The following is a 9,699-nucleotide window of genomic DNA, read 5'->3' as shown; positions in this document are numbered from 1 at the left end:
GAATGCTTGTGGGGTTTTTTGGTTGTTTTTTCCCCAAGGTACCGAGAGGGAGCAGAACTACAGTGACTTCTGCATGGTTGGTTTCAGCAGCTGAAAAGGCTCCAGCATCCGTAACTGTTTCACCAAGACTACTAGCACTCTGTGTGCGAGGGGTAAGACCCGGGCCATGCTCCAAACAGCCCCGTTTTCCCCACGGAGCAGGGGGAATGCTGCATTCCCTGGAGCTGCGGGAGAAGGGAATCTTTCCCCCAAACTCTGCAAGCTCTTTTGCTCCCCCGTGCTTTAAAGGCTTTCTTTAAGGCAGGGGAGCTGCAGCTCTGCATTCAGCAGCTTAGCCCCGCTCTGTGTGCAGCCCTCAGGAGCTCGTGTGTCTGGGGCAGCCACGGGGAGCTCTTCTGCTGCCCTCAAGCTGCAAGGATCCTGGCTTCAGCCAGCCTGGCCCTCGCTGTGCTCCCTTGCACACAGAGCACACTGTGAAGTTAATCTGCACAGGGATCCTTGCAGAGCTAAGCAAGTGAGGATCACTGCCRCGAACGGGCTCGTGTTATTTTTGGTGTGAGCAGGGGAATCCTAAACCTCAAATGTTCTTTTCCAGAGAAATCTATTTATTTGACTTGCAGAGCCACAATCTTGCTTTGCCTGGGCCAGCAAACTCATACCCTTAGGCTAAGATGGAGCCAAAACAAATTGCATCATTTTGCAAGTTCAAGGAGCTGCTTTCAAAGTTGTGTTTTCTCCTAGTGCCCTCTTCTGGGCTCGCCCGTTCAGCCGGGGACCCGCTGCTGKGAGGGGAACAGCAACTGCTCCAGGTGGAGCAACCGGCAACCGGCTGCGGGACTGGGGTAAGGAGAACATCCCTGGGGGGGGAAGGCAAAGGGGGCAGAGCAACCGCCCAGCTCAGCCCTCGGCTGCCCCTCGTGCTGGGGCGATCCATGGCGTGGGCAGAGCAAGGTGGAATAGCGACCTCGGCAGGTGCTGACACCCCGACAGAGAGACAAGGGGAGCTGSCACGTGAGGGAAGGTTGTCCAGGCCTTCCTGGACCAGCCAAGCTGCCTCCCAGCCGGTTGCTGTGACCCCTCCCAGCTGTTGCCGCTGGAGGACTGGCAACTTGTGGAAAAGGCAATGAGTGGGATGGCGCTAACAACGCGCTGCTGTTGCAGAACCCAGGGGCTTCACACGGCAACTGTAYGGGACGGGGAGTTCAGTGCAACCCGCCTCCAAGGTGGCCGTCTTCCCTCCCAGGGCTTGGTGCTGGCTCGGCTCTGGCAAAACCTTGGAGCTTTCCTAGGGCAGGGAGCAGGGGCAGGGAGGAGCCCCCTGAGGCACCGTGGCCGGCCCGGMGCTGTGAGGAGCCCTTGGCTCCAGGGAAGGGGTGTAGGGAGGCGCAGCCCGCGGCCCTGCCCCTCACCCGCACCCAGGGCGGGACCCCGCCCCAACGGCCGCCAACGGCCCGTGAGGCGGCCCCGGGGAGGAGAGGCGGCCCCGGGGAGGAGAGGCGGCCCCGGGGAGGTGAGGCGGCCCCGGGGAGGTGAGGCCGGGGCGGCTGCGGAGGAAAATGTCACCCGGTCGTGGGGATGAAAAAAAAAGGGATGAAAAAAAAAAATCAGCCGACAGGCCCCAGCGAGGATCGAACTCGCGACCCCTGGTTTACAAGACCAGTGCTCTAACCACTGAGCTATGGAGCCGCCTATCAGTTTGGGCGCTGCCGACGGGTGCTGTGCGGCGCGGAAAGGGCGCGCGGCGCCGCGGGGCCCTGGGGGCCGCGCCTCGGGCAGCGCCCCGCGAGGGGGCCCCGCGAGGGGGCAGCGCGGGGCCCCGCGGCCTGGGACCCGCCCGCGGAGGGGCCGCCGGGGCCGCCCCGCGTTGCAGGGAACAGCTGCACACGAGGCCGTGTTCCGCAAAGGGAAATCTCCTTTGTTTTTGTTTTAAAAGGCAGTTTGGAGGTTATCATCGACTTGGTGGTGTTAATTTTACCGTCTTCTGTGAAGCCTGACCCTGTGGAAAAGCTGTGCGTTAGTGTCCTCCCAAGGGAACCACGCAGTGAGGTYGGTGAGGGAGGGGGTGACCTGCACTACACGCAGCTATCGACTCCTTTCCATTTCACGGGACCGTGAGGGTTTGTGCTTGGTCTGGGGCAATAACGTTCCCGTCTCGTCTTCCGGCTGCTGTTGTTGCTGCTGGAAGCCACTGGGTGGAACCGAAGTACTGTGTGAAAGGAGGGGGATCATACTGACCTCCTAACGGACTGTATTTATTTATTTATTTATTTATTTTTCAACCTCTAGGACTGTTTAGCTTTAAGGATGTTCCCCAGGTGTGAAAAGATCTAGGTTTGTATATAAAATTTCTTCTGATTGGATCAGGATTTGTACTGTGCTATCCCTTGGCGTGTTGAGTTTTTCCTAAGCATTCCCTCTTTTCACCTGGCTCAGTGAGTTAGTGCTGATTGCAGGAGCAGGGCTGAGGAGAGCTGCTCAGTGAAGAGCAGCGGCAGCTCTTGCTGCAAACGCGGTGTTTGCAGAGCGGAGTCGTCATGGCCTGAGGACCCCTGTCCCCTTCACGGCCAATTCTCCGAGCCCTGCGGCTTGTCTAGTGGCCCGTGGTCCCGCTCAGCAGCCGCCCAGGCCAGCGGAGCCGGCACCCCTGCCTTTCTGTCCACCTCTGTGAGAAAGGCCTCGCAGCTCCCGACCTTTCATGAAGCTGGAYGCTGTGAGGGTTTTAGTTGTGTTCCACGCATCCAGAAATATTATTGCGTTTCTTAGAGRAACCCTCTAGTAACTTAAAGGTCTCTGTATGCTTGATATATTCATTTTAACTGTCACGTTCTAGTGAACAACTTCGACTTGTACAAACACCTTGTGTTTCTATCGATTTGGGTGGATTTTGGAGCTGGTTTGAGCATTGGAAGATCTCAACATGTAGTTGTCTTGGCTTTGTTTCACGTGAAATTTGCAGTTTGACCAAGATGTGTCTGAGGAAACGTCATATTGTTCTGAGATTCTCTGGTTTTGATCCAAACTGTCCTTTTTAAAAGACACCATTCTTCAAATTACACGTTACATCCATTTGTCCTTGACACGTGGAATAGAACACAGAACTATGAGGGAGAACTAGACAGAGCCAGTAAATATAAATTTCCATGCTCTTTCGCTAACAGGTGCTGAGCCACATAGGAGCGAGGTGTTGTATTTGAGAAATACGCCCCAGTATCCAGAGATACTATGGGTTGTTGTTTATTCTGTTCCACCTGTGACACGTTGCTGCACTACATCTACAGAGACGTGCTCCGCTGTCTTGGAATAAGATGTTCTGTTTATTGAATTTGAAAAGTGTCATTCTATATTGGCATCTTTTCTTGTCATTGCAATGTTTTTAAGAAGCAAATTGATGCAATTAATTTTAGTGCTGAAGTACTGGAACACTCATGACATTTGAGAATAGTGATTAGTCAAATGCTGAGAGCATTTATTCAGTTAGACTCCTGCTAATATGTTTCTCTAGAAACACTGTTGGGTGCTTTTCATTAAAAAAAAAAAACCCAAAACAGCTACTGCTGCAGCATAGGCAGAGAAGAAACAATGATAAAAAACCCCACCCTGTTGCATGCAGATTACGACCACTTTTATGTGTCATAACAGAAGTAACCCAACAAATTGGAGACCACCAACAATGCAAAGTTTTGTGAGAGCTCCTAAACAACTCTTGCTTTTAATGAAGAACTATTTTTTTCTTTTTGAAAGAAGTCCATTTATTTTTGCCAGATCTCCAAATGAAACTGTTGCAGAACCTCTCTGGGCTGGTTTTGCCTATAAGAAAAAAAGGAAGATAAAATGCTGATGTTTTAAGTTAAAGTCATTTGTCAAAAAAAAGACTTCAGAAATCAGTCACTTAAAATGACCATACTTTCAAACAAAAGCTAGTAATCAAGAAAGTCTGAGCATTTAGCAATAGTTTAGCTTTATCATACCTGTGATTCATGGAATTTCCAGCCTATCATGTAGTATATCTGAAATGTGGCAGGAATGGAGCCATCACTATTGCCATACATTTCTGTTATGGTAGGGAGGGAGAGAAAAGGTACACAGAATATTAGTTCTAAGAGCTCACTAGTTCACAGAACATTAGAACCAAGTACAACATTCATCATCATCATGGCTCTTGCTGAAGGATTTGGGACTACAAAATTGCCTTTACTGCTATATCAACCTCGTTCAAATCCTGTCATTATAACTAAGGTTAAAAATATCTGTATTATGTTACTTAGTTCTCATGTGTTTTACATAGAGGTCAAAACAAAACATAAAATATATGTTTTTCAAGTCATTCCAGGTTAATGTGTTGCCTATTAAATTACCTTTGTATATTGCTGCAGCTGCCAACATAGTATCCCTGTGTAGCAGAGGTTTTCTATTCCAAGAGCAGTTACTCTCTCCCATACCTAAAAATATGTTTTAGCTTTAAGAAAAAGAAGATACAGCATATAACATGAGTTAAGTCTCATGCACCAATCACCAACTTCTATTAAACCAGAATAGGTATAGATTCTTCTGAATATCTAGCTGGAAGCAAGCAAGCAAGTACAAGAAGTCAGGAGAAATTCTTAACTATAACAAAGCCTTTTGATACCCATGCTTTGCAATTTATGGCTTGGATTGCTAGCAATGATTTCAGGTTATTACATCTTTAACAACAGTCTTCAGATATTTCGACTTTCTAGTATAACTTTTAAAACAAAGTACAAGGTGTTTATTCATAGACACTGCAGAGACTGCACACACTTCTTTTATATTCCAGAAGACTTCTAATAAGAAATCGAACTGCAAGCTTACTCTTGGACAATCCTGCATCAGAGTTTTATTTTCATTAAGGAACTACCATAAACAGCAGCAGCTGATCCAGGTCTAGAAGATGCCCTAAGCTGCTCCATAAGTAACTAYCGAGTTGTATATGAACAACTACTTTACCATCTCTGACAAGTGCAAGCGTGACACTAACTCAGCTGTTAAGAAACCCACTTGCTAAGTCTCTTGCTTTCCCCAGCAGACTCCAATTTGAGGGTCCAAGACAGTGTCCTGACCCTCCTGCCTGCGGGTTAGCAGGCCCGCTGCCTAACACGGTGACTGCCCAGTCACGCTGGGGGAAGGAGCTCTGGAAGGGGAGACAGAAGCCCGTTCAGCAGCTCACGCAGAGCAGGCTCCCACGGAACGGGAGTACTGCAAGAGATCAGCATTCACAGCAGAGCTCAGTGGAACAAGTTTTCTTTTTTTTTTTTTTTTTTTTTTTTAACTTCTACACAAAACACATTTGCTGATGGGTACAATCTTCTGACAAGAAATTAGGGGAAAAAAGTAACACTTTTTTAAGAGAAAAATGAAATTTGAGGAAACAAAATTAAAACGGAGGAAAAGGCATGTAGCTTCTCATCTGGRCACAAGATTGGTATTGGCAATTACGCTGGTATCAATCTGTATCCATTTATAAATATGTGAGGAGAATTCACAATGCTACAATTCATATTTGTTAGCACAAAAATAGTTTGAGAAAATAGAAAGAAATAAAATAAGTTTTATCTGGAGTGAAGAAACATGAACTCCTCTATGTCTACATCACTGTTACAGAAAGTGCTCATGTTCCCAGAAGTCTATATACTTGCCTTGTAAGTCTTCCATAAGCTCAAACAATCCTGGATAGTTTACTTGAATTTCATCAGTGTCCTAGAAGGATTCAGAAGCTTAATTTTAGAGCACATCAAACTAAAACCATAGCATTAACTTTCAGAACAGCTAACAGAATATATCTGTGATTTTAAGATGCTTATTTTTCCAAAACCACCTCACTATTTTTAAGGAATTTTGTTCAATATCCCAAATTTCTCAAATGCAACCAAGTTTAAATTGAAGTGCAGTTCTTTCTATCTTGGTCTTACATAAAGCAGCAAGAGTGTTCTAAGATTTTTCCAGTAGGTCTGACCTCAGATACATTTCTSCAAGTAGACCATCCAAACTTTGCAGGACCGCAAACCAAAGACGCCCTGGAGCTGATTCCCTTGATCACAGTAAGACCAAGAGAATTGGACCAAACTAGTTCAAAAATGATTCAGTAATGTGTTTGATGTGCGAAGTGMGGCAGCATTTCAATCAAATATTCTCAATTTGCTAGCCACTCTGATGTTCTGAGTTGTTTTATCTGACTGTTCTTGTATTTGTAGTTACCACAGTGAGGGTGTTAAAGCCAGCTCTTGACAGCAGATGCCCCAAGTCAGAGACAGCAGTGAAGGGTGATACATGAGGAGAAAATCCCCCTTCTCTCTCTAGCTCTGCCAGCTGCAGGGAGCAGCGAAGCTCATACAGAGTGTCTCCTCCAAACATCGCACCAATAAACACTCCATCCGGCTTAAGTACTTGATGAATCTACAACACAGAAGATATAATATTCAAAAAAAACTGTGAAAGTCTCTATTTAACTACAAAGTTCTTAAGGACCCTTTTTATCAACTTAAAACCAACCATTAAAAATGTAGTGATACACATATGGAAAAAATCAATTAAAATTAATCACTTCATCAGAAAGTGTAATTGACTAAAACTTAAAAAACCCTCAAAACTCTGCGATTAGTCCAAATCCCAGTGATTTTCAAAAGTCAAATCAATTGTACATCCACATACACAAGTGTTATTGCTTTGCATGCATGACTCGGGAAAACTTGGCCTTTAAAAATTGTATCCCCAAGGCAAGCTGTGAGAAACCTTTTAGAAACATGGCAAGATGCAGAGATCTGTCTGAAGAGAGGCTATTTGTTCTTATGAATGAATCTGTAGCCATTACACTCTTGGAACCAGGAAATACGGAATGTGCAAGTAATCAAGGGCAAAGCTATTTTTTAAAAAAAATAAAGATCTCTGAAAACAATATCCTTATGAATTTAATTCTGGGGAAAAAATGTAGTAGCATAAGATAGCTTTTATTTAGTTTTATTTTCTTACACAAGGCAAGGAAAAAAAAAAGCCATTTGTGAATGTCTTAAGACAAGTGGAGGCCTTAGTTTGTCGTACTGATTTTTGCACTTCTGAATGCACAGTGCAGTAATGCAATGCTGGGTACATCCACCTCGACGTACTTTTGACTGGTCAGAGCAGCAATACAATCACTCAATCTGCAAGTCTGACAGAATGAACTTTTTTGTAAGTTCTTGTTCCCTTCCTAGTGAGGACACCAACAAATTCAAAGTTTGCTTTTTGTTAAGAATTGGCAGTCATCCCTTGTTCAGCCATCCAGAAGAGCTATATTGCATTACCAAGCTTGTAAGACAACAAAAGCTTCAAACACAATTTGCCTTAGTGACGTGAAATATGTTTTTTAATCAGTTATTAATTAAGATATCTTCTTTATGCCAATAAAGAAATGAGTTTCTTACCTCTCTAAAGGCTTTAGGAAGGTCATTCACCCAATGTAAACTGAAATGCCAGAAGTATATTTATTATATAACATATTAAATACAATTTGTAGAAAGGCAAATATTTGTTAAATCATCTGTGTTTCAGAAGCCAATGTAACAAATTTCTCAAGTTGCAACAGTGCAAAGAGCAATGAYATCACGTAAGATCCAAAGCTTATATAAATTACATTTTTTTGTTGTTTTAATAAGAAAAAAGTAAGATGCTATTCCTGGAGACCAAGTAGTCAAAATGCAGCAAAAGAAGCTATGTGTGTCTTCAAGGAAGAAAATAGCTCAGTAAGGACCACGTACAGGATTTCTTCCTGATAGTTGCTTATAACTTACCAAGAGTATTTTGTACAGCAGTACTTACTGCTGTTTAATGGACTATTTCTCTTTGTTTAATTATTTCTCTTTTTTTTGGTGGGGTGAGAAGTAGGGGGTGAGCAAGGTCAGTGGGCAGGGGGAGATGACTCTGAAAAGAACATTATTTAACATCTTCATCAAAACCTGAACTATGAACAAGTGAAAAGAAAAAAAAAATACAGACCTTAAGCTGCTAACGACAAGATCAAAGGTATCTTCTTTGAAAGGAAGGAATTCCTCATCAGCTACAACACTGGCCGTAGGTATTTCAGTTTCCGTAGTACTTTTCTAATGTTGGGTTAGAACAAAAACATCAGAAACTTGTTTCTTTTGTTTTTCTGAATTGTACAATTGAAACATTGCAAATAATATTCAGGAAGCTACTTACTAAAGCATTCTCTGCAATATCTACTTGAATGAGTTTTTCAACAGTTTCCTGAAATAAGAAGCATCTGTCAAACACTTAAGTTGTTTCATAAACTGTATAAACTTTTTAAATAAATTCTTATAGTTTATAAAAACTATAAGTCATCTTTGGGGATATTTACATATATTCCCTATATATATATTTCCAAATATATATGCATTCCAAATACACATATAATCTGCATTTTTATGGCTAGATTTAGATGGATATAAACTGTATAGTAGCAACCAGTGAAGCCCCTTTATTCATGGCACAGTTCTTGAAAAGTGGGTTCACCTCTTTGRAAGTCTTCACAGTATTTCTCACTAACAACCTTACTGAGGGCCACAAACTAACCATCCGCCTAAATAACCAGATGCATGGATGGGTAACTGAAGATTACCTRTCATATAACACAGCTTCACTTGCACTACCACTATTGTTGTTCATTTAATCTTTAGGGATATGAGTTACTTTAAGGTAACAGATTCAGTACAAGATATCTTTAGGCTGTACAGAGAACTACTTCATCAAGGTGGGGAGGGTTGTTTTAAGCTATAACTGCATCCTGCCAACATGTTGTCTTTTTAAACAACACCCACAGCAAGGGGCAGTACCTTTGTTAAATGTTGAGCTATGTAACCTCTTCCAGAGCCAACATCCAAAGCAAGAGGGAATGTTCTAAAAAGACAGATTTTGCATTATAAAGCATACGTACAAAAAATGCAGTTCCAAGGTATGTTTGGCGTGGTAACTTCCACACACCCTTCCTGGCCACACACGTGGTTGTCACTGAGCATCCTTCCAGGCGGCACTAGCAGCGCAAAACCTTAGCACTGGCACAGGCTGCCCAGGGAGGYTGTGGAGTCTCCTTCTCCGGAGGTCTTCAAAACCCTCCTGGATGCCGCCCTGTGCCACATGCTCTGGGTGTCCCTGCTGGAGCAGGGGGTTGGACCGGATGATCTCTAGAGGTCCCTTCCAACCGTGGACATTCCGCGGTTCTGTGAAAACCCGCCCGCAGGCCACACGAAGGTCTCCTCCGCAGGCGCGCCCGGGAGGTGCGGGGGAAGGCGCGGCGCCCGCCGGGGCTCACCTGGTGATGTCGAACACCCTGTCGGCCACCCTGCCGCCGACCTGCGGGGACACGCGACGGGCTGAGCGGCGGCGCGGCGNCTCCTCGCGCAGGTAGTCGCGCTCGGCGGCCCCGGGCTGCCGCGCCGCCCAGTTCTTCTGCTTCCTCTTCAGCCGCCGGTCGAAGGGGCTCAGCGCGCCCGGCGGAGCTGCGGCCGCGCCGCCCGCCGCCTGCCCCGACGGCGCCCACAGCCGCCGCTGCCGGCTGCTGCCCCAGCCCCAACGCCAGCCCCTCGGCGCCACCCCACCCCCGGCAACGGCCGTTGCCCCAACGGCCGCCGCTCTAACGGCCGCAACGGCCGCCGCCGCCATGGTCCCCCTCTGCGCATGCGCCGCCCAGCCGCCAGCCAGCCCCTCCCC

General features: G+C 45.8%; 1 protein-coding gene and 1 non-coding gene across 2 annotated transcripts; both read right to left on the bottom strand.

The window, feature by feature from the left end:
• Positions 1-1,613: 1,613 nt before the first annotated feature.
• On the bottom strand, positions 1,614-1,686 carry TRNAT-UGU. The gene has a single exon. It is a non-coding gene; the product is annotated as a tRNA-Thr (tRNA).
• A 1,846-nt stretch (positions 1,687-3,532) lies between these two features.
• Positions 3,533-9,055, bottom strand: NDUFAF5 (NADH:ubiquinone oxidoreductase complex assembly factor 5). Its single transcript, XM_026052918.1, has 10 exons — positions 8,974-9,055; positions 8,826-8,889; positions 8,191-8,238; positions 7,987-8,090; positions 7,416-7,455; positions 6,214-6,411; positions 5,655-5,715; positions 4,356-4,439; positions 3,969-4,051; positions 3,533-3,807 (listed from the first exon to the last, which is right to left on the bottom strand). Exons 1-10 carry the CDS (start codon positions 9,006-9,008, stop codon positions 3,721-3,723), a joined length of 804 nt encoding a protein of 267 aa, XP_025908703.1. The 5' UTR covers positions 9,009-9,055; the 3' UTR covers positions 3,533-3,720.
• Positions 9,056-9,699: the final 644 nt, after the last annotated feature.

The sequence above is a fragment of the Nothoprocta perdicaria genome, unplaced genomic scaffold (assembly GCF_003342845.1).
Source record: "Nothoprocta perdicaria isolate Ctin4 unplaced genomic scaffold, notPer1 scaffold_93, whole genome shotgun sequence".
NCBI classification, from domain to species: domain Eukaryota; kingdom Metazoa; phylum Chordata; class Aves; order Tinamiformes; family Tinamidae; genus Nothoprocta; species Nothoprocta perdicaria.
The sequence above is the reverse complement of the archived record's forward strand: the minus strand, read 5'-3'. Positions and strand labels throughout refer to the sequence as shown.